The 25,232-nt window shown below is 43.5% G+C and overlaps 1 protein-coding gene across 1 annotated transcript in view; it reads left to right on the top strand.

The window, feature by feature from the left end:
- The first annotated feature begins 993 nt into the window (after positions 1–993).
- Positions 994–25,232, top strand: part of ITPR2 (inositol 1,4,5-trisphosphate receptor type 2) — a 366,766-nt gene continuing 342,527 nt past the window's right edge. Inside the window, exon 1 of the mRNA XM_050967887.1 lies at positions 994–1,544. Within this exon, the coding sequence (XP_050823844.1) occupies positions 1,453–1,544 (92 nt within the window). The 5' untranslated portion in view covers positions 994–1,452. The remainder of the gene's footprint in view (positions 1,545–25,232) is intronic.

Raw genomic sequence — 25,232 nt, 5'->3', positions numbered from 1 at the left:
AGTCATCAGAATGAATGATAGAGGTTATTTTCTTGTTAAAGAAAACTTTATTTTTATTGTTTTTATATAAAATATAAACACTATGAAACCAAATATATATACACACATGCACAACAAGGAAATAGCATATAAAAATCCCAGGTAGATTATTTGTAAAACCTGTAAACAAACGACTCTCAGCCTGTACAGGTTATGCAGGGCATCAATTATAGAAGTGACTAAATAGATAAATAAATGAGACCATAACTTATGCGCTGTGGGAACTGTACTAAACTGCAAATGTATGCAATAGTTTCATGTGTGACCAAGACGTTATTTTCAATAAAAATGATTAAGTGCCTGAGGTTTGCATCATATTAAATGAAGGATCAAATTAAGTGCATCGGAAATGCTGACGCGCGAAAGAGTAGATGCCCCGAAAAAAAGCAGAGTGGGAAAAAACTGTACATTACACTCTACGTTTCCTCTTTTCCCTCTGCTCCACTCTCTCCCCGAGCCTGCCATGTTCTACAAGTTAGAGTGTGGGGTCAAACAGTAGGAAGCAATCCTATCAAGGGATTCACTGGTAAAGTTCTGCTTGGGCAAAGAGTTGTGGGCAGGTTTAAGATAGATGAGAGACAGAGAGAAGGGGAAATCCGATGTCAAGGAAATACAGCCCTGCAAACTGGGCCCAGATCAGGCCACCCTAGCTCGAAAGGGCTCCTGGCACTGATGCCCGGCAGCCCTAGGTGTACTGCCCCCCCTGCACAGGCACTGGCCGGTGCGACTGTGGAAAACACACACACACACACACACACACGCCCTGTTGCCTTTCGGCCGCCTGTGTCTCTTTGCCCGCCCCCCCCCAACGCTGCCGTGCTCTGATTGGCGGGCGCCCGCACGAGCCCCTCCTCCCGGGGGCTCAATGCGAAGCAGCCTTTGCAAAAAGTTCAGTGGGAGAGAAAAACTGCGAGCGCTTTGGGACAGCGGCGGCTGGCGAGCGCTGGGGGGGAGGCAGGAAAGAGACCCGAAGAGGGGCTGGGGGAGGCAGACGAGAAAGGGGAAGCAGGAGGAGGGATCCAGGGGGACATCCCCCATCCCGCAGGAGAGGGAGAAGGACATGAGGAGAGGACGGAGGAGTGCAGCAGCAGCAGCAGCAGCAGCGCGGCGCGGATCTCCCGCAGCTGCGGGGGCGGCGCGGTGAAAGGAGAAGGACCCTGCTCGAGGAAGGAGGCGGCGGCGGCTCAGGATCCAGGCTCGCCCAGCAGCTCCGAGCGGCTCATGCCAGGCTGCGGCCGCGGGGGAGGCAGCTGCTGCCACCGCTTCTCCTTTGGCTGCTTCCCCTTCGCAGCTTTGCAAACAAGCGTTGGGCTTTGATCGCCGCCGGGCGGCCCCACCCCCTCGCGTGCGCTGCGGTCCCTCCACCCCCCAGGCTGCTCCGTGACCGGGGGAATGAACGGAAAATGATCAAAAATGTCTGACAAAATGTCCAGTTTTCTGTACATCGGGGACATCGTGTCCCTCTATGCGGAAGGCTCAGTCAACGGCTTCATCAGCACCCTAGGGTAAGGAGAGGGCTGGGGGTGTGTGTATGTGCTCAGTGTGGGTGGCCGCTCTCTCTGTGCGGCGCATGTAGCTGTTTTCTGGGACCCCCCCCACCCCATGTAAATGTCAGGCTGTGACATCTCGCTGCAGGACAGGGACCCGTGGAGAGAGCATTAAACATTGCAGCACAGGAAACAGCGGGGAGAGGAATGTGCCGTGTAGCAGCAACAACTTCACAACCTTCTGTAACGAGAGATAAAAGTAGGAAGTGATTTAAAAAAAAAGTTCTCGAAAAGGCCTGAGGAAGTAGAGCACTTTAGCAGCTTTGCTGGCAACAGGCTGTTACACAGCGACACTTTCTTTTATTTATTCTCACACCAGCCCTTCTCTCGTCAGCTTGATTTACTAGCTAGAGCAGAAGCTGATTGTTAGGGAATAAGGTTAGCCCTCTCCGAAGTTCAAAATCAGTACTTGGAAAGAAAGAAGAAAAAGTTTCCATGGATTTTTTTTTTTTAAGTTTGGCCTATTCTTTTTTTTTTTTTAAAAAGCAGCATATCCTTCTTGGGGCTGTTGTTACTGAGCCAAACCTGCTAATCACATGCATTTGGCCAGTCCTGGGAGCATTCAAACTTCTGGAAGACGTATTCCCTAGCAGCAGTTTGTCATCCTTTTAATAATTAAACCACCAGCACCTGAAATCCAACAATCCTATTATATTTTAATACCTCAGGGCAATGAAACTCCTCATCATAGATTCTAGAACCAAGAAGCATTTAGAACCTTCTGGGTTTTAGTCTGTATGAGTGAAATCCTGGACCCATTGAAATGGCAAAACTCCTGTGGACTTTAGTGGGGCCAGGATTTTATTGTGTGCCTATGCAAAACTTCATAGTCTTGCCATTCCTCTTGACCCATCTCTGAGAGCACCCTGAAGAAGTTGGTCAGATAACATGGTAGTAGAAAAGAATAGAAATAGAAGTCATTGGTTCTAAACTCTAACAGCTTGAGTGTTCAGGTTCTGTTGTGAAATGGAAAAGAGTAATTTCTTACTAAAACCTTATGCTTAAAATATTAATGTAAGCATCACAAAAATATGGAACTTGGCTAGGTTTTCTAATATCTCTTAATAAGTAATGCTATTAACATTTGTATCACATTGGTGTACAAGGCCCTGATCCTGAAAACACTTACGGTATTCACTGCTTAATATTAGGCACCTGACTAGACCCATTAAGTTCAGTGGCGCTATTCAGTTGTCTAGATTTAAGCATGTGTTTGTTAGTGTTTGCAGGATGAAGACCCGAGGGCCTCACTTGAGTGGTGCTGAGCACTTACAACTTCTGTTAAATCCACTTGAAATATTGTCTGATGACTACAGACTTGTGTCCCAAACTTGCTCTGTCCTGTAAGGAGTGCAGCATGGGGGCTCTTTAAGACTGTATTTAAAAAAAAAAAAAAAAACTTACATTTTGCAAGAACTTAGTTCACAGAGAAATCTAATTCTTTAAAACAAACAAATTAGGAAAAGGGAATATGTTCATTATTTTTAACTGCAGCTCCTAAACTTGTTCTACACTACTTTGTACATCATACTTTACAATTGTTGATAAAGGCATGCAGGGGTGAAAACTTTGAATTTCTTCCTCCACTTTGTAACCAACTTGTTAATTCTTCAGCTGCAGTTGTCTAATTACCTGTTTGTTTATCCATTTGGTGGTGGATTTGATTTGCCTAAAGTCTTTTCTGTTTTTAACATTGATCAGACATTTAATTCCCTGTAGATGATTTTTCCCAAATTTCTCTCTCTCTCTTTCTAAAAATGACTTACTGAAGTAGCTTATCTTCAGGATTTGTCAGTAACCTGAATGTTTTGGATTATCCTTTCAGTTTTATTTTGAAAAATATCCACTATTGAAAAATTCTGTTGTTGATACATATAAAAATGACATTGATAATACCTTATTATAAAACCAGCATTGTTACAATGACATGTCCAAAGGCTTTGGTAGTCCACACTGATGTCAGTGTGAGTCAAACAGTGCCAGTGGATTTTTTTTTTTTTTTTTTGTAGCAAGTCCAAAGCAAATGTGTCCTTAATGATCTGTCCTTAGAAATGTCTTATCGATTGTATGAACCACAATGATTCTCTTGGCACGTATTGGAACAAAGCAGCTCCAAACCTAAGAGTTCCACTGGGTTGTTTTTTAAATAGTGGCTATTAAACACCAAGCACTATATTCAAACTAATAGTTAAGGTCTAATCTATACCAATGGAAGATAACAAAATTCACTGTTAAGGCTGTGACTTCATCCTCTGCTAATTAACCCTGCTGTGCCTAAGAGTTACAGGACATATGTAAGATTGCTTATATTCTGAGACTCCTACCCCAGGAAACTTTATGGTGAAGTAAGGATGGAGTGGAAGCTTTAACAATGAATTTCTGTGGGTTTTTGTCTGTCACTTGGATGTTTAATGTTATTAGAAGGCAGCTGGTGTTCAGTGTCTTTCATACCTTTCATCTTACTTTCTGTTCGCTCACTTCATCTGCTTGCAAACATCTTTGCATGTTGTATTCCTCCATGTCTAAATTTTGTCTTTCTCCTTCCACTTATGACTCTGGTATTCATTTCACATATCTCTTTTGCTGACTCTTGGAATTCTAAATCCCATCTCAAAACTTCTCCTGTTTTTCTGCACCTTCAAATAATTGGATGGCTCTTCCTGTTTTTGCAAGCTCTGTATTTCTTCTCAGTTAGGACCTCTTGTTGTTGAATTGTTTTATTTGTGTCATACAGCTAGAGTTGCAGGTTTGTCACAGTGGTAAAAATGTGTCAGGCTGATTTTTCTGTTTGTGACTTTAATAAAGCAGTGTTTCCCAAATAGTGCCTCACTAGGTGAGGTTTGGTGGAGGAGTGGAGGAGGGGTCAGATCAAATTTGAGTGAGTGGCATTGGGATGTTGGGCACACCTGGGAGTTTTGAAGTTATGATACCCAGTAATATGTTCTGTGGCAGTGGTTGCAATCATTCCCTTTGGGTTGGTAGCAGCTATGCAGGGGTAGTTTCACCAGTAGTAGTTTCTGGGAAGAATTCTGCTAGGAAATCTGTCCCGCTGAAAGGGGAGCATGCTGTGGAGTGTGAGTGTTCATGAGTTACTTTACCTGTTTACCCTCAGATTTTTCTTCCATTATCCAGAGCAACAGAGCCTCTTTCGTATACAGGTGCTTCTTATGTGTCTGGAGGAAGTGGGGAGCAGGCAGTGGAATTGCTGTCTCTTCACCTGACTGATTTGGGCCCTCATTTCCACATTTTACTACTGTCCGGACTGCATAGTAAATGGTAGCCATGTAGCCCAGTATTTTCAGAGGCTGTAGGAGAGGGAGATAAATCACCTCATAAACTGGTGTCTGGGTTATTATTTAGTTCACCAGGTAGCCCAACACAGCTCCAGTAACTTTAAATCCAGCTCAGGTATACTGATCGTGAAGAAAAGACTGTTTTTTGTTTTATTTTAAGCTGCCAAAGGCTAATTGTTCCTTAAACAAAGCATGAGTGAGGCAGATCTATAAATAAGACTTAAATGTGCACAATACCTCTCTAAGCAAGGAGGTCTGTCACGTAAACGGACATCGCTCCTTACGGAGTTGAATGAGCCAAGTAAGTTTGTTTGAGGAATGGAAGTTTTAAGTAGATGCCTAATTCCCCAGGTTTGTTGTCTTCTTTTTTTTTTTTTTTTTTTCTCCTGAGGCAGCACTTTCCTCACTCCCATTTCCTCTGGGAAACTTTAATTAAAAAACAAAATTATAAATCCAAGGATGAGGGATTTAAGGTCGAGTTTGGGATCAGTTTAGTTCCTCGTAGAGCCTAGAAAAATGTATTTTGCACTTGCAGTGCGGATGGAGCTGATAAGCTTATGATCATGTAGGAGCTCTGACACTCAGATGCAAATGATGGGTACAGTATAAGAACCTGAATAGACATCTAGCTGTTTCTACCTTATGATTGTATTGTTACTTTAAAAATAAAAAGGAAGCCTTTGTATGCATAAACAAGAAGATCACATTGCAATGTAGTGGAGCTGGCCATGAACCAGCATTTCCATTGCATGGGAAAATCTATCATTTTGATTGTATTTTTTCTGTTCTAAACCAGAACAAAAAGCTGAAATTTCCCACAAAACGCAAATTCTGAACCATATCCATTTGGCACCATCAAAATGCTTTGTTTCAATAATATTTCAATTAATTTTGTTTCCACTTTTAAGTACAATATATATTAGACATATAGGTATAAATATAATATAAAAGTGGAAATGAATTCAACCAAAAGTTTTGAGTTTGTCAAAATGAAATGTTTTTTGACTTTTCATACTGAAATTTATTTAAATTGATACATTTCCGTGACACATTTTGATTTGGATGGAACACTGTTCTGTTGAAAAACAGTTTCATCAACATTATTTTTTTTCCAACCAGCTCTACAATTTAGATGAAAAAATCAGGGATCTTTTTTTGATGTGTATTCCAGTGCTGTTTGGTGGCTTCTACAATGATTGTGGCCCCCTTGTGCTGGGTGCTGTACGGACATATAATAAGAGACAGTCCCTGTCATGAAGAGGGTATAATGCAAGTTGCTAAGACACACAAAGGGTGGGAGAAAAGAAGTACTGTTATTGTCTGCAGTTTTGGAAAGAGAATGGAGACACAGAGCGATTGAGGCCCAGATCGCCAAAGGAATTGATTTCAATGGGTATTAGGTGCCGGTCACACAGGAAGTCTTTGATAGAGCTGGGAAATGAGCCCCTGTCTCCTAGGTCCTAGTCCAGTGCCTTAACCATGAGACCAGTCTTCCATGTTTTAAGAGTAAAACTGGAGTAGTATATTATGAACATTTTTATGAATGGAGAATTAAATTTCTGTAGTCTTCTGGTACAGTGAGAAGAAAAAGTGTGTGTGTGTGTGTGTGTGTGTGTGTGTGTGTGCGTGTGTGTTAGGCAGCTGCATCAGCGTCTGGAGAGGCTGGGGGAGAAAGTAATGCCAGCTCTGAGCTTCCTGGGTGGGGGTGGGGGGTTGGCTGGTTGATCCGTTAGTCAGAAATCCAGTGGCTACATGCCTTGTCTTTCCTCAGTAATGCTGCTCTGTGCAACTGCAGATGGAAACCTCATGGAACATCGCTATGGAGTGTACTGCCTAAAAGGCAGCTCTTGGTGGGGAGGGACAGGGTTTACCCCCTAAAGAAGAGCAAAAATGGTGTAACATTTCAGCATATGCATATTTTTTTCCTTTAGGTGGCTGTTCAGTGTTGTCTTTACCTGCTTCTGTTAGCCCCTTGGGACAGATACCATACCTTTCTACATCTTTCATGAAGTCCCTAGCACAATTTCAGCCTAGGCTTTGTAAGACCCACATTTAGCATGATGTGGCTTTACTGAACCCAAGCTTCGTGCATAGACTGTATTTGTTGGACTCTGAGGAGCAAAAAGGTCAAGTAGAATACTGAGTGTTGAGTGGAAAGGTGCTAGCTTGAGTACTACAAAGACCATGCAAATTAAAATTAGTAGCGCTGGTGGCCTGAGAGATAAGCAAGTCATAGTGACCTGGGGTGCTTAACAATCCATGTAGTGTACATGCTATTCCCACTCCCCTGCAATCATACTGCCTGAAAATGTGTGATTGGTGAGGCATGTGTTGCACTGTCTTCTTTATTGATGTAGTTTTATTCTGCTTTTATGAACTAGAGAAATGTTAATACTTGGGATGAATGACAAATCAGTATCAGGTGCAAGCCTGGTAGTTAGTGATCTCAAGCTTTCTAGAGTGGCTCATGAGCCTGAGTGCCAACCTCAGGGCAAAGTAGGTGAGTTAATATCTTTTATCGGACCAGCTTCTGCTGGTGAGAGAGACAAGCTTTCGCAATTACACAGAGCTCTTCTTCAGGTCTGGGAACCTAACTCAGGTTGTGTATTCTGTACTTAGATTTCACCAACTAAGTGGCAAGGGTGAACTCCTCAGGCACTACAACAGCCTTAACATGGAGTCAGTGAGTCCCCTTGGGCTCTCCTTTATCTTACCACCCAGGCAAGCCTTCCTTTGTGATTTTTTTTTTTTGGTGTAAGGGACCATCTAGCACAACAGTATTTAGGTTACTCCCAGTTCCAAAGGACCAGTCACTTATCCCAGGCCAATTGCACTTCAGATCTCAAACCAAAGGCAATGCTTGTAGCTAATCCTGTAATACTAAACTAAAGATTTATTAACTAAGGTCAGGTCTACACTATAAACTTACATCAGTATTACTCTTGCTCAGGGGTGTGAAAAATCTACACTCCTAAGTGATGCATTTATACTGACTGAATCCCCAGGGTAGATAGCACTATCTCCATGGGAGAGCGTCTCCCATTGATATAGCCATGTCAAGATTAACTACACCAATGGGAGAAGCTCTCTTGTTGGCATAGCAGTGTCTTCGCTGAACTGCTACAGTAGACCTGCCCTAAGGAAAATAAATGACTTGTTTACAAGGTGAAAGCAGGTAACCATAAACGCACACATGAGATACAATCTTAGGTTCCAAAAGATAATAGTAGCTGCTATAATATGCAGGGCCTACATGTCTTTTAGGGCTAAGCCAAGCAGCTTGAGATCCCTTGCTCAGACTTAGAAATGTTGCCCGCTCTGAATTCTAAGCAGCTAAGAGATCTCAATTTCTCCTTAACAAAGATTTTTATTCCCTTCCCCAGGGCTGTCCTTAGGGTTTATGGTTCCCTAGGCAGGATTATTAGACTGGTGCCCCTGTTCCTGTCTTGCTCTTAGCAACACAAACGTAAGCTTACACTATTGGAAAACTTGCCACATGCATATTATTAAAACCAGTTTAACTTAATGAAGCACACTGTAATGCTGATGGGCTAAAAAGTACTAAAAAGTAGCACAATATAGAAAAAATTCTGATTTGACAGAATGATGCAAATAATATTTTTTTTAATTTGTCAACATTTTATTGGAAATTTCTGTGAAGAGGTATTGAAACAAGGATTAGTTTTTAATTAAAAGCAATCTTTCTGGCTTTTTTGGCTGCAAAATCAGTAATAATGTCATTGTATGACAAAGACAAAGTGATGTCTTGTTTGATTGCAAGAATAGCAAGACCAGTCAAGCATTCCTGACTCCTTGCAGAGCGGAGATAGTTTTTAATGAGCTTTAGTTTGAGAAACTCTGTTCTCCTGATGCTACTGTTACAGGCAGGGCCGGCGCTACCATTTAGGCAGCCTAGGCAATCGCCTAGGGCGCCAGAATAATTGGTGGGTGCTGTTTTGCTGGAGGGGGCGGCAGGTGGCTCCGGTGGAGCTGCCACAGTGGTGCCTGCGGAGGGTCTGCTGGTCCCACGGCTCCGGTGGAGCTGCCGCAGTCGTGTCTGCGGACGGTCGGCTGCTTGCGCGGCTTCGGTGGACTTCCCGCAGGCACCACTGCGGCAGCTCCACCGGAGCCACGGGACCAGCGCGCAGGGTGGCGAAATTGCCATCCGCCTACGGCGCTCAAACCCCTAGCGCTGGTCCTGGTTACAGGAATTGTCAGGAGAATACGAGTGGCAATGTACACGTTAGGATATATGTCAACAAGTGTGCTGGTATGAGTAAACTGTTTAATGTCCATCGATTTTACATGTGGCAGCACTGATGACAGTGTATTCAATTCTTCGTACAGTTCAAGTCCATTTAAATCAAAACAATCGCCGTGCTTCAGGAGGCTCTCTAGGTTAGGGGTCCCCAACGCGGTGCCTGAGGGTGCCATGGTGCCCACAGGGGCCTCTCAGTGCACCTGCGTACTGGCTGGCGGACGAGCATCTGCCGAAATGCCGCTAAATTTCGGCAGCATTTTGTCAGTGATGCCTCTGGATGATACCGCTTGCCGCCGATAAGCAGCGTCATCCAGAGGTGTTGCTGCTGAAATGTTGCAGAATTTCGGTGGATGCTCGTCCACTGCCATGGTCTTTCATCTGGTGACAGCCAGAAGAAAAAGTTTGGGGGCCACTGCTCTAGGTTCTTGCACTTTGTCATTAGTTGCTCTTGTTTTCCTATTTCGTTGAATGTATTCCTGCTCAGCCCACCTACCAGCTAAGTGAATGGAAACCCAGGCCGACAGCGGGTTGAGTGGCTCAGCCAGGGTATCTGCTGCCAGCCTGGGATTCCTTGGGGGTCCCCAGGCCAGCAGCGGGTGCTGAGGGGGGCTGGCAGCCAGGACCCTGGGTGGCAATGGGGTAGCAGCTGGAACCCCGGGGCAGCAGCGGGCTGAGCCACTCAGCCCACCGCTGCTTGCCGCTTTTGGCACGTGTGCCGTAGGTTGCCAACCCCTGCTCTATACACTAGTAAGGAGATGAGCATATTACAGTTGTTTGAGGGCTCTATTTAGCAGTAACAGGGCTATAGGAAAGTCAGTCAACATTTTATTTCTCTGATGAAAACTGGCCCACTCCCTTCCCCATACCAACTTGTCACAAATAATTGTCAAAAACTTAATTCAGGATTGTTAGCAAGCATTTTTGGCGAACAAATTTGTTAAATGACAATCGAAATGGCAATGCAATACTGCTTCCATGCTTGGCTCACCCCCCCAGCCTGCTGGTCCAACAGCTGCAGTAGAGGAGGAGATAGGTGGAAAACTGCAGGACCGCAGAATCCACCTCTTGGGGTGCAGAGTGGCAGCAACAGCAGCAGCAAACCCTCAGGTCTGATCACACGCCGATGGGCACCACAGCTAGCCCAACAGACCATGGTGAAGTTAGCACAGCATCTGATCTCGGGGATGGGGCACCCATGGAGCCACAGCAGCTCATCTTACCCTGTGCAGCTCCCCGTGGATGGGATGGATCACTGCCAGCCCGGGGGAGAGACATGCTCCCCAGCTAGGGTGGCCAGATCCAGATGTCCTGATTTTATAGGGCCAGTGCCAATATTTGAGGCTTTGTCTTATATAGGTACCAATTACCCCCACCTAGGGTGACCAGACAGCAAGTGTGAAAAATTGGGACAGGGGTGTGGGGCAGTAGGAGCCTATATAAGAAAAAGATCCAAAAATGAGGACTGTCCCTATAAAATCAGGACATCTGGTCTCCCTACAGGTGTATTCCTTCCCCCACCCCGTCCCAGAGACCCCAGTAGCCAATCCCCTCCCTCAGACTGTGCTGCATTCAGCTCTCTCTAGGACCCAGCAGCTCTGCTCTTACATGCTCCACTGCTTCCTGTGTGTTCGGGCTCCTGGCAGAGCGGTGCCCCAGACCCAGTGGTGCCCTAGGCGGCTGCTTGTTCTGCCTGTGGCGAAGGACGGCCCTGCCCTTCCCCCAGTGTTCAAGCTGTGGTGGGGATGAGGGCTTTTGCATGTATGCTCTTCATGGGTGTGGGGGAAGCAATCAACAAAGTCTTGTTAACTGATGTTCCACAATGGTTTGACTCGTAGGCCTTTTGCTGGGGAGGAGACACCACTTGTGATAAGCTAGTATTTCACACTTGGTCAGGCTGCTTGGTTTACAGTCTTCGCAAACATTTTTGACAGTTACAGAGTAAACACTGGCATGTTACCTTATAACATGGGATACAGATATTACAAGTAAGAGTAATACATGCAGCTTCCTACTAGCATTACATAAAGTCTAAACGCATTCTTATAACTCTGATACCTATTCTAACAATATCAAGACACAGGTGAGCCAGACTGATTTCCAGCTACGCATTTGTCAGTGTTCAGTGAGACCTAGGGGCTTGGCATAAGCTGGCACCTGGTCTGCCTGTGTCACAAGTGGTACAAATACTGAGAATTGTACCTATAATGTATTTTGCGGGCACAGTTTTATCAAGACAAACAGCAGCCCCCAAAAAGGAGGATGAGCCTTAACCCTGCTGAAAACATATGAGTCTGGGGTCAAAGGGTATCTTATTCTCCAGGCCCTTTGAGTCACTGACCTCCATGCTGATGGTGCCTATGGGGGTGCTGGTTTTGAGGGTGCATTTTGTGATGCAGACACTTGTTTGCTAACAACTTTCTTCTCATCAGGGCTGGCCTTAGTGAAAATGGTGCCCTGGGTGAACTGGTATTTTGGCACTCCCCCTCCCACCATCACCTCTGGCTTCTGTGGGCTCCCTTGATGAGCCATTTACTTTGACTAGTCCCTTTGAGATGTGCTGGCTAACTACCTTGTGGGCGTTACCCTAGCAGCAAACATTTGAAATACAGGTATAGAGCCAATACTCATAACTTCAAATAGAAAAATGATACATGCATACAAATAGCATAAACATATTCTGCAAATCATAACCTTTTCATAGACATCTTATGCCACATTTTGTGCAAGATTTGTTGCAAATATGTAACAGTAGTTGCAACAATGATCTACGTGGTCATGTTTTAATCAGATAATGTCACAATGAGTAACTGCTACAACTAGCAAATTCCTAGGCCACTGTAAGCAGAAGTAAGAGTGGCATGGTATATGGTGTATTGCCACCCTTACCTCTGTGCTGCTGCGGTGGCTTGTGGTGCCTGGCGCTTGGCCTGTGGCTCAAGGCAGGCTTCGTGCTGTGATGTGGGGGCTGCATCTTGCCAGAGGCCACAGCCCTCTGGCCACTCCTGGCTCACCACGAGCATTTTGACAGGAAGTACCAAGCAGTAATAACAATAATACAAGTGCGTGTGAGAGACTGTGTTGGGGGGATTGTGTGACAGTGTGTGTGTTAGGAGTGTGAGTCGGTGTGTGACACACAATCTGCGTTAGGGGGACTGTGAGAGACAGAATGTGGGTGGGTGTGGGAGCCTGTGTGTGTGTGAGCCTGTATGTGTGCGCACATGTGTGTTAGGGAAATTTGAGACAGTGATAGCACTGTCAGTTTAAGTCCTGCCTCTCTCCCTCACCACTTGGCCCAGCTCCCCCACCCCTCACCCATGTGGAAGTTTCACTCCAGCTGGCCCCTGCTGGAGACCAAGCAGTGTAGGGCCACAAGCAGGGAGGGACTCGACTCCGCTCTGGACAGCGAGCGGTGGGCTGTGCCACCAGTGACCGACCCTGGCTGTGCCACTCTGGGCTGGGGCTGGGGGTGGGGCAGCGCCAGAGCCCTCAGCCAGCCAGTGCAGGGGAGGGGCTGTAGGAGAGAGGAGTCTGGCCACAGCCAGTCAGGGGAAGCCTGAGCCCCTTGTGGCACCTCCTAGCTATGGCGCCCTGGGCATACGCCCCGTTTGCCCGGCTCTGCTTCTCGCTGATATATTAAAGGTTCTTGAAATGTGTTGCTCTGCATGTCTTCCTACTGTAAAATGACTGGTCTGAATCCTGCTTTGATCAGTGGAGTTACTTAATGAGCCAAATTCTGTTCTCAGTTACATGATGTAAATTTAGAGTACAGTATTATTTTTTTCAGCTACCTGGTACATTGCATTTCTGATAAGTAACTATTCCCACTTTAACACAGCCCATAATATATATTGTACTAGATATTTGTATTGATTTTACAAAAATCTCAACACACGCACAGATATAAATAAAACTCAGTGGCTTCCATTCCCTGCAATACAATACATGAATCAAAACCTCTGTCCATTTTAATGCTCCCACTTGAAGTAACCGCTATAGAACACACTATTTTAACTTAGCCATCCATAATGAATTTCTTTAAATGCCTATCTGAAATATTCTATTAGTGGTGCCATCAGTTAAACTGTAACAAAAAGCTTCACGTAAAACTCTCTTATGAGAGCTGCACAGGTGGTAAACTCCAGAGCTGGATTGCCTATATCAGAGGTTTTTGCTTGTTGGAGGCAGAGTGTACACTTTCAATGTGTGGAAGCAAAGTATCACACTTAAACAATTAATTCTTATTTGTGAGAGCACTATGTGGATGCTTTCTAAATATTTAAGTAGTACTGTCCCTGCCTTGAGGTGCTCACAACATAATGAAAGACAGACAAGTCTATAGACAGTAGGGGAAGAGAAGAAAAAGGCAATTGATTTATATACAAGTTGATGCCATTCTGCTTATGGTTATTTGAAACAATGGTAAGAGGGACTTAAATGAGGATAAGAGAAAGGGTCTTACCAACACTTTTAGTTCTCAATAAGTTTACAGGAGATAGGGGGCCATAATCAACCTCTCCTTAGTCTTAGGACTAAGGCCCAGATTTTTAAAGGTATGTAGGTGTTGCTGTGTTCAATGTTGCAATGCCTAACTGATTTAAGTGCCTAAGTCTTGTTTTTCAAAAGGGATTTAGGCACTTGGAAGCCTTTATCCCTGACAGTCAATGCCTAACTACTTCTAAAAATCAGGACCTAGCTGCATTGTGCCTCTACCTTTCCCACACGCAGGGGGAAGAGATTTATATAAAACACTTATTGCTCTCATAGGTACTGTCTCTCCAGCAGGACGGCTGGACAGCAGGTGCCAACCTCATTGGGAATCAAAGGTGATATGTAGAAGATTGGATTCCAGGGAGGGTGGATTAATTACAAACCAAGTTCTACTTCTCAATGTGGGACTCTGATTTAAAATCTAAGGATCATTTAAAATCCTTAGATGCATATAAAACCTTTTTTTTTTCAGTTTTCTTGCTGTTATATGGAAGTTTGTTTGTGTCATGACCACCATCTAGGTGGAGAGCAGAAATTGACCTGCTGATCTGTAACATTAAAAGGATGAGTCCTTGACGTGTTGAGTTAGTCATGCTTATCACCAGAATCTTAGGCTTCTATCCTCTGTTGATTTGTGGCAGATGGGGAGATATGTAACACATTGAGCAGAAAGTTACATTGCTTTGAAAAGTTACTTATTTCTTGCAGAGAAAAAACTCGGATGCACTGGTCTATATAAACATTATTATTATTTATTATTATTATTTGTATTGCCATAGAACCTAGGACCTTAGTCAAGGACCAGGAACACTTTATGCTAGGTGCTGTACAAAGACAAACAAAAAGACCACCCTGGGACGTTGCACTCTATATGACTTTATGAAAGTATGCTGATGTGTGTGAATATAATGTAACTAAAATATGCTTCATGCAAAAGGTCTCCTGTAAGGTATCATTACAAAGCCTATAATCTACTGAGTGTGGTCATCCTATTTGTATGAATGTATCACTCTTGTATCTGAAACTAGAAATATGAAATATAACTCTGAGGGCCTATTGTAATTATGCAAAATGTGGGCCATTAATGGTGGTTTGCAATCTTGATGGCTCCCATCAACCAGAACAATTGACTGTGGATGGCTCTATTTGCAGGCAGGCCTTCCTGTGAGTCAGGCTGGGAGGAATGAAGGCTTGGTGTCTTACAGTGACATGTGATCATGTCACCTGAACTGGAATCCATCCTTAACCTGGTGTTTTTCCATTGAGAAGGAGGGATAGGAATCCAGAGGGACAAAGGATTCCCGCCTTATGCAAAAGATATAAAAGTGGATAGAACAGAACAAAGGGGGCTCCAATCATAAGAAATCCCCTATCTACCACCTGAGCTGGAAGAAGGGCTGTACCAGGGGAAAGAATTGTGCCCAGACTAGGAAGACATCCAGTCTGTGAAAGAAACTTATTGAAACCTCTCTGAGAGTGAGATTTTATCTGTATTCAGTTTTATTACTGTACTAAGTTTTAACTTGCGTGTTTTGTTTTATTTGGCATGGTGATTCACTTTGTTCTGTCTGTTACTACTTGGAACCACTTAAATCCTACTTTCTATATTTAATAAAATCACTTATTAATTGAGTATGTATTAATATCTGGGGGGAGTGGGAAACAACTATGCATATCTCTCCTATCAGTGTTATAGAGGGCGAACAATTTGAGTTTACCCTGCATAAACTTTTTATACAGGGTAAAATGGATTTATTTGGGGTTTGGACCCTAGTGGGAGTTGGGCATCTGAGTGTTAAAGACAGGAACACATCTTAAGTTGCTTTCAGTTAAGTCTGCAGCTTTGGGGCATGTGGTTCAGATCCTGGGTCTCTGTTGGAGCAGACTGGTGTGTCTGGCTCAGCAGGACAGGGTGCCGGAGTTCCAAGCTGGCGGGGAAAGCAAGGGCAGAAGTAGTCTTGGCACATCAGTTGGCAGCCCCGGGGGGTTCTGTGATCCAACCTGTCACACCCCATGCTCCTAAAGCATGTACCGTCTAAGAGGGATATGTTGGGGCACAGAGGGAAGGAAAGTGGAGTGGCAGTTCATGATTTTGGGGGGGGAGGGAGTACATTTTAGTTATGCATTTGTTCAGTTTTTGTTATTTATACATAGATGTCTATAATTTAAAAATAGATTGAGAAAACAAATAGGAAAAATATGTTCTTTAAACCTTCAAACACATCGATTATAAATCAATAATTAGATGGAATCTGGAGCTGGTAGCATTACATATACTTAAGATTGTCTAGCACTTCCCATTATGGATCCTGTTTTCAGTTTCCTGTAACTTTGCAAAAGTTTGACCATTTGGGCTGAAATCTTTCATACCAGGTGTTTTGCCTCAGGCTGGTAGTTTTTAAATTTTTTTTATTTTTGAAAGTTTCAATTAAAATGCTTCAGTCATTTCAGAGAACGACATTAGGGAAAAATACATTGTACAATTTTTTGTTCTTTTCAACATGGGCAACCATTTTGTTGAAGCTCTTTTGCTACCATGCTTTGGAGCAGAGTCTTGAAATTTGGCTGAGGTGTCATCCTAGTGTCAGGGACGGGCCTTTTGGAATCCCCATGAAAACTTAGCCAAGTTATAAGCCTCTGACAAATTTCAGTTTGTGCGTAGACTTTTTAGAATTTGGCTACTAAATTCACCAAAGAGTCCATCTCTGGTGAATATGCTGCAGACACTCAAGCTCCTATATGCTTACCAGACTGCGTGTTTCGTTCCTGCAGAACAAATGAGCACATTCCGTTCCAGGGCTACAGGGGTAGAGCCAGACTTTCCCTGCCATTGCTCCTCTCTGCAGCTGGGAAGGCCGCTGTGGCATCAGACACAGAACTGAGAAGACAGATTGTCTCTCTTTGGCTCTCAGTGCTCCCCCAAATGGGGCCTAGGTAGCAAATAGGAAGAGAAGGTAGCCACACTGGAATGCTGAGGGATGAGTATGTGGAGGGAAGAACGGGTTGAAAGAGGATGGGGGTGGGGGGAGCAGAAGGGGAGGGTGACAGCTGGTATGTGAAGATGGATGATAGTGGGGTGGGGGAAGAAGAGGCAGGAGCTACTGTGTGTGCATGAATAGGAGCAGAGCAGCAGGGAGCCAGTGGCTGGATAGGAACAAAGGAGAGAAGGAGAGAAACTGGGAGCTCTACATTGCTCTGCTGTCAACAAGTAGCTATGAACCCACTAGCAAAGTGTGTGTCTCATTCCCTTTTGTGATTAGTCCACATAGAGGATCTAAAAGTCCAAACCCTGATGATGACCCAAATGGGGGCGGGGAGGGGAGGTTCAAGATGGTTCCATGTATTAGATTTTTTTTCCAGGCTTTTTTATATTCGGAAATTATATACCCCCCACATTAAAAGAATGTTAAGGTTGCAAAGTGAAGCTCTCAAAAGGTAGGAAATACCAAAGTTAAGGTAGCCCATGCAACCTTAATTTGCCTCCTTGTGCATGTGCATTATGACACAGTCTTTAATTACATGCTCACATGGAATACACAGGGTGGATAATGCACTTGGAATGAATCAGGGTTGTGTAGTGAAGGAGGCTGTTGTAATCTCTATATGAGAGTGTTTTGGACTGACAGGTTTGCAGGAACTTCCTTTATTTTGATGGCCACCACATGCCAAATAGCTCACTGTTGAAACTGAGGTGAAAATATTTTGAAACAGAGGGAAACTATAAAAACATGTCCAAATGTGATTTCCAGTGTTTATCTCATTGAACTGGATTTACGGTAGCTCTACTCTGTAGAAAAAAAAGAGGTTTCAAGACAGGAATTGACTTTTGGTCTTTGACCTCCTCCTAATATATAAAATCATTATCACAAAAATAAAACTGAAACTAGACAACTATAGTGAATCACAGAATATAGAAGCTTGCTAATGATGTATGTTTGGAGTTCTTATCTTGATTTTTCTTTTAATGGCTTGTTTGACTTTGAAACAGTAGTTGTTTTTTTTTTCTTTCTCCACTTGATACACACATCTAACAAATGTACTAAAGGGAGATAAAAACGTACATGCATAGTCGAGTAAATATCTCTTAAATATACTGTTAGCCCCAAATGTTCAACCTTGTGAGTTTACAATTAAAACCTCATGCCAGATTTTCTCTGTGCCAAGATCTGTTTATGCAGATGTTTGTAGTGTGGAGGTCAGGTAGGCAAAGGGGGTTATAAGTCATTCAGGTCACACTCAGAGGCTTGCTCAGTGAAAGGGGTCACCAGTACAAAAGTTTGAGAACCACTGTATTAGTGGGACTCTTGCTAGCATGCTAATAAGAGCAATGTGGATGTTCCTGCTTGGGCTCTGAAGCCTAAGAGGGTGGGGTGGGGTTTGAGAGCCTGACTTCCTGCTTGAACTAGAACATCAAAGCAACGTCTACACAGCTATCTTTAGCATACAAGCCCAAGCCCCACTAAGGCAAGTCTGTTGACCCAGGCTGTGGCACTTGCTCCCAGCAGCTGTGCAGACATACCTTTAGCAGCTTTTCTGCCTCCCTTTATGCTAGGGCTAAACCAACCCTTGGTATACGAGTACCTACAGAGACTGTTCTGCTGTCCCAGGGTCGCCGGAGCACAGTACACTATGGCCCCATATCCTTTATCCCTAGTTGTATTACAGGAATCCATAGCTACCCCTTCAGGGCAGCTTTCAGTCCACTTGGGTTTTGGGTTTGGGCTGAACAGCTGGTCCCTAAATTCACTGGCAGCTCAACATCTCTGAAAAACCAGAGAACTTGTTTAGGTGTTTAAACTTGAGGCACTTAAATTTGACGTATTTGGCCAATTGGTTTTAGAGGATTGCCATTTTCAGTGTTGCCAACAGGATTGTCTCTCAAGTCCTGTCGATAGTTGGTGTTTTTCTTAAAGCCCCAGCTCCTGGGATTCTTGGGATAGCCTCAGCTTTCATGTAAGAAAAAGTAAGCTTGTGGCTGTTCTGACTGTGGAAGAAAGCTTGAAAATGTGACTCCTTAATGCTCAAAACCCAGAACCCAAGTAATTCTTATTATTTTTAAGAATCTCATGATTTTTAGCTGCACCCCTGGGTTTTTTTGGAAGTTGATTTATAATATTGGAACGCTTGGGGTTGGAAATGATGCTTTTTGCATGACCTTGCTGATAATATTTTTTAAGTTTGCTGTACTGAGATTGCCAAAGTGTTGTCATACTGCTTCAGACTAATTGACCAATGGTGCACTTTGACCAAGTAGTAGGTAATTCCATATTGCTTTTTTAGTGCAATAGGATTTAGAAAATAATTAAAGAGGAAAATTAAACTGATGTACTAGGAAGGACTGGAATGGAAATCTTTAAGGTAGTCAGAGCAATGTGATTTTAAAAAAATCAGACAGCAAATTCATTTATTCTAACAATAAAATAAAATTAACAAGACTATTCACAAAGCTTTAAAAAGGATTTAAAAAATTCACGTAGAATGAAAAGGTTAACTGCTTATTGATGTCTTGGACAAATTCCAGTTTGGGTAGTTGTGTTTTGCCAGTGTAGAGTCTATTCTTTAGTTTCAACTGAATGCATTCTTCTTCACTTCCTATTCTGAGCTATGTATGTAACGCCATAGCATTCAGTTAAATAACTGCTGTTATTTATAAGTGAGAGAAGAATCAAGTCCATTAATGCTTGATGTTCCTCACCTATATCTGTTTGTAAATCATGAGTAAATGAACAGACGTTTGAATTACATTGTTCTAAGACCAGTGTAAGCAAGAACAGAAAAATTAAAGGAGGGAAGGTGTGTGGTACTCTTTAGGTCAAATACAGATCTCAACAGGCCAATTTTAAAAGTAAAGGTTTCTAAAGTAATAAACTGAAGACATATAATAAATGTCGCTAATTCTAATTTCACTGTATCACCAGTCAAGGTTAGGGATGCAATGCATAAAAGAATTTCAAATCTCAAATTTGACTTAATCAGTCTTTGAGATATTTGAATGTCCCTTTGAATATAATTTAAAAAGTTCTTAGCATGTAACTTAAAAATTATAAAACATGCATCCAGCTTAATTTATTTTGTTTTTGTTGGCAGTGTTAAGGCAGGAATTTTATTATTATACCAGACTACAGACAGCAGTTTATGTAGTGTGTATTCTGATTCACAGCCATAAAATAATGCCAGAGTCACAAAAGGTAATTTTTTACAGGTGTGCTGCTTAAAAATAATAAATAAAAGCAGTTTAAGGCCCTGTATCATTAGAATACATTGACTTACACATTTTAAGTAAATTTTAAGACAAAATTTTGGAAAGTCCTTCCCTCTTTTGCTTATCTGTCAAAGATGAGTTTTTCCTGCTAGAGTTACAGGCATTACTAATATATAACTTAGGCCTTGCTCCTGCACATTGCACGGGACTTTTGTTGACTTCAAATGGGAGTTATCTGCATGGAGCTGCTACAGGATTGGGTTAGCCGCTTGCTCAGTTTATATATTAGTGGCCTCTCTTGCAACAAACAAACAAAAACCCACTAACACTTCAGAGGTTTCGGTATTCAGGTCTTGGCAGCTAAAACATTTTTGTTTGCCTGTTAAATTCATAATTCTTAAATCCTAAGCATGATTCTCTGTTGATGCGTTTGGATCTCAGTTCCTTCATATTTTGTGTGTAATAGCCAGGAAATAGTCAATCCATTATATGCAAAGTTCTGTGTTATACCTTTGCATTTGGATGAAGATTGTACATTTAATCTATAGGAAGTTCTTATACCAGGTTGGGGCTGCTTTTATAATCCATCATCCATGAATATAACTAGAGTGGTAGAATCAGGACTCTCCAACATCCAAAGTGCTGATTTAAAGGGACGAGGAACTATCTCCTGTCGTTTGGTTCCTACTGTTTTTAGGAAGACAGTATTGCGTACGTTCTTTGTGTTTTAAATAGGATTACATCTACAAAGTACCTGCTTTCATCATCAAATTCTCCTTCTAATGGAAATAATCTCAAAACCTCTCCAAATTGGCTAACTGATGAGATCAAAAAGAGGTGATGTTACTGTCTTTGACAATACCCGAGAGAGTCACAGGGAAAATTATTGAGCCTACTAAACCCAGGGTTGTGAGTTCAATCCTTGAGGGGGCCATTTAGGGAACTGGGGTTTAAAAAACACAAAAAAAAAAAAGTCTGGGAATTTGTGCTGCTTTGAGCAGGGGGTTGGATTAGATGATCTCCTGAGGTCCCTTCCAACCCTGATATTCTATGATTCTATTCTATGATTTCTATAACTGAGCGTTGACACAGCCCCAACTCCCAGTCCAAAATGTTACTTCACTGTTTTAGGGTATCTGTCCATCCATCCCAGGGTTTATATTGAATCTCTTCCACATAAACTCAATAGCAAAGTCCCTAGTACACTTCATGAAGTCTCTGGCACTTCTCTCTTTATGGGGTAAGAACTTTGCTTGGAGTAGTGTTTTTTTTGTGTGGGGCTGGGGCATTGGGGTTGGTAGGAGTTTTGAGAGTAGAAAGGAGTGCTCATAGTGAGAGTGTCATTTATAGTGGAAAGGCTTTCTCGAAGAGGAAGGTTTTGCAACATTTCCTAAAGATGATCAAACTCTGGATTTGCCTGAGCTCTTCTGGCAGATGGTTCCATAGCCAGTTACCCTTGACAGAGAACGTTTTGTCCCCAACTCTCATGTGCTTCGTCCTTGGTGTTGGGATCTGCATTGTCCCATAGGTGTGCAGCGGTTGCAGAGGTTCATAGTGTGCTTAATTTGTAATGAAAGAGGTGCCAGGGCTCAAGCAATGCTTTAGTTTCATAACTGATGTGCTAAGCCCAGTGGTGCTGGGGCTATGAATTGCCAAAACTAGAGGTGCCAGCCAGGGCTCGGCTCTGGCAAACCCTGGCACAAATTAAGTGCTGGGTTCATAGATTAAAGTTAGTGTGTTTTGATGTAGCTGGGGTGTGATACATTAATTGCTTTGAAAATTGGAGCCAGGGCCTTACGCTGGCATCGGAAGCTGACTGGAAGCCAGTGGAGGGACCTGATGTGCTCATGGCAGCCTGAGCCACAAAGAAGATGGGCAAGTGCATTCTGTATCAGCTAGAGCATGGGCGTCCTCTTCACATTCAGTTTGTTACAATGACTATTTCCATTTTGTAGAGCACGTAGTTGTAGCCCCTCCTGTCTGGTAAAAGCTAGTGAACATGGCTCTATTTCATACTCAAATACTTTTCAGGGTTTTTTGAGCTTTGGCATATGTGATGGGGCCAAACTCAGTCAGGGGTGGCAGGGCAGATAATACAATCTGGTTAGGGTGGAATTTTCTTTCTGAGTTAGTTCCATATGTATTCATTTGATCTAATCCATGAAGTATGTAGACAGCTCTCTGCAGTGGTTGATGGTTAGGACTGGCGTTTGGATTGTGCAGCCTGGGTTGATTAGCGGGTTCACCATGTGAAATAGCTCTGCTGGCTGTGATTCTGCCACATTCTATGTGAAGGAGCAGAAGGTTTATCTTTGCCTCCTTTATTGCAGTGGTGTAGTCCTGTAAGACTTGTTTGGTGCTGCTGGTAGAGGGGTTCAAAGTGTCTTTTGTGCCATTTGTATTTTAGCTTTCTGCCTGTGCACTTCATCTGTAAACCATGGTAATCTTCTTGCTCAGTGTGAGGGGGAGTGCATGACTTGGGCCAAAACGTTGGTGGTACTGGACATCAGGTGAATCTTGTATTTGGGTGAGTTATTCTCCTAGGGCAAGTTGAAAACCTGTGGGAGTTCAGGAGTCTTCAGGGATGGACCATCTTTTGTTGATCACTACCCTGGTGGGAAGTAGGGAAGGCTTTGCCTTTTGCTTGCATGAGGTGGTGATAAGGCCAAGGGAGTGGTATATTGGTCCTAGGCTGAAGATAGGGTCCAACATATGTCCTGGCTGCATGTGTAGGTTCAGACTGCTTGAGAGAATCCCATGGAGGCCATGATATCAAGTACTACTGTATCATTAAGATTGTCTATGTAAAGGCTGAGGTCTGGGGATTCCAGTACCATCATGGGTGGCAGCTCTGTAAGTTCATCCAGGAAGTTGACAGAATTGTTATCTGCAAGTCTACACACCACTAGGAATCCTAGGTTCCTCTTGTCCTTTACCTCACAGATCATATGGATGTACTCCTATGTTTTTGCTTCTGGGATGGAAAGTCTTCTGCAGCTGAAAGGGAGCAAGACTACTACTCTACTCCCCCTCCTTTTGTCTGGTGCATTCTGAGGTCTGTTTTGGCTTCTGACATATGGAATATCCTGGGAAGACTATCTGTGCTAGGATAGGCATTGAATGATGTTTCAGTGATGCAGGCAAGCCCGGGTGTTCAGTCCAAATGAAATCATGGCTGGCATATTGAAAATGTTTCTCCCTGTCTCTGTGAAATGATAGTACTGAGTTGGCGCTAGGTCTAGTTATAAAGTTTTAAGTTCTCCTCTGTTTACAAACTGATTGGGGAGGGTGGAGTGGCCTGTGGGAGCCACTAATGGCTCTATGATTTTTCTGGGCTTATCCATACCAGCCCCGTGATAGATTACATCAGTTCTGAGGTTGCTCTAAGATACATCAGCTGTTAATAGTCTCCAAGTGATTGTGTCTGCTGGGGCTTGCTGGAGTGCACTGTGGTCTAGCTTCACCTCTGTCCCTCTTGTGCAGCCAGATGGGGGAACTGGCACCAGAGTGACTTGTACCAACTGAGAGCTCCTGCACAATAGGAGAATTCTCAGCTGGACAGATCAAGCTGCTTTCTGCCTGCTTTGCAGTGCCTGAGAAATGCAGAAGAGGATCTGTCCTGAAACTTTGGCAGAATCTTCTTAATGTGGTTTCCAGTAATTTTTGCATAGAATTAGTGAGCATAAATATTATGGTATCTCTTTCCTGTATTGGGACTGTAAGTACATAAAAATCTGTCTTCATGGCACTTTCATATAAAAATTGTAATTATTTTGATTCCCTTTTTGTGGTGCTTTTAAAAAGCCACCCACTACCTTTGAAAATGTAAATCAGAATGCAAAATAAAATAAAATAAAACCTATTCAGACTCTGTGTGTGTGTGTGTGTGTGTGTGTGTGTGTAAAAACAAAAAACAAACGAAAAAAAACCCTACCCACAGCAACAAAAGTCCAACCTTATTCCCAACATCTACACTTGCTAACTTGAGAGCAGATGCAAATCACAAACTTAACATTACAGTGAAAACAAAAAAGTATTCAGTATTGGCTTGCAAGACCCCAAAATCAACCTCCATGGAGACAGAATACCAAACATGGTGTCCTTTTATGGAGTAATTACTGTGTCCTGGCCTTTCAGAGTTGTTCGTAATTTGAGTTTCACCAATTTCAGTTATATTAGGCCAGGAGTCATCTCCCAGGGTCCTGTTTAGGACATTGCACTCATGTGAAATTCATCACTCACTCACACTCATGCCCGTCACCCCAATCGGGGTATGGGCCGCCAACCACAGATCTCCAGAGTCCTCTATCCTGTGCCATTCGCTCTAGCTGGTTCCAGGTATAGCCCATTTTTTTGCTATCAGCCTGAAGGTCGCGTCGCCAGGTGTTTCTTGGACGGCCTCTTTTCTGCTTGCCTTGGGGGTTCCACCGCAGTGCCTGTCTGGTGATGTTAGTTGGCTGTTTACGTAGTGTATGTCCAGCCAACCCCACCTTCTCCTTCTGATTTCTTCCTCCGCTGGGAGATGACAGGTCCTCTCCAAGAGGTGGATGTTACTGATGATGTCTGGCCAGTGGATCTGGAGAATCCTTCTGAGGCAGCTATTAATGAAAGTCTGGATCTTCCTGATGGTTGTTTTGGTTGTCCTCCAGGTTTCAGCTCCATACAGTAGGACTGATTTCACATTGGAGTTGAACAGTCGAATTTTTATTGCCAAAGACAGCTCTCTGGAGCTCCAGATGTTCTTGAGCTGTAAGAAGGCTGCTCTTGCCTTACCAATCCTTACTTTGATGTCTGCGTCTGTGCCACCCTGCTGGTCGATGATGCTACCTAGGTAGGTGAAGGACTGCACTTCTTCCAGGGGGCTTCCATTCAGTGTGACTGGGTCATTGCTGATGGAGTTAATCCTAAAGATCTTGGTCTTGTCCTTGTGAATGTTGAGGCCAACCTGTGATGACGTGGCTGCCACTATGTTGGTCTTCTCTTGCATCTGCTGTTTACTGTGCGAAAGGAGTGCAAGGTCATCAGCAAAGTCCAGGTCATCAAGCTGGGTCCACAACGTCCACTGGATTCCGTTCCTACGCTTGTAAGTGGATGTCTTCATAATCCAATCGATGACGAGGAGAAAGAGAAGTGGTGACAACAAGCATCCTTGCCTGACTCCAGTTTGCACCTGGAAGCTGTTAGTAAGCTGCCCTCCATGGATCACTCTACAGTATATACCATCATATGAGTTCTTGATCATGTTGACCACCTTTGCTGGGATGCCGTAGTGCCGAAGGAGCTACCAGAGGGTCTCTCGATCCACGCTATCGAACGCTTTCTCATAATCAACAAAGTTGATGTACAACGAGGAGTTCCACTCCATAGACTGCTCGACTATGATGCGAAGCGTTGCTATCTGT

This window comes from Gopherus flavomarginatus, chromosome 1 (genome assembly GCF_025201925.1).
Source record: "Gopherus flavomarginatus isolate rGopFla2 chromosome 1, rGopFla2.mat.asm, whole genome shotgun sequence".
In the NCBI taxonomy this organism is placed as follows: Eukaryota; Metazoa; Chordata; order Testudines; family Testudinidae; genus Gopherus; species Gopherus flavomarginatus.
The sequence above is the reverse complement of the archived record's forward strand: the minus strand, read 5'-3'. Positions and strand labels throughout refer to the sequence as shown.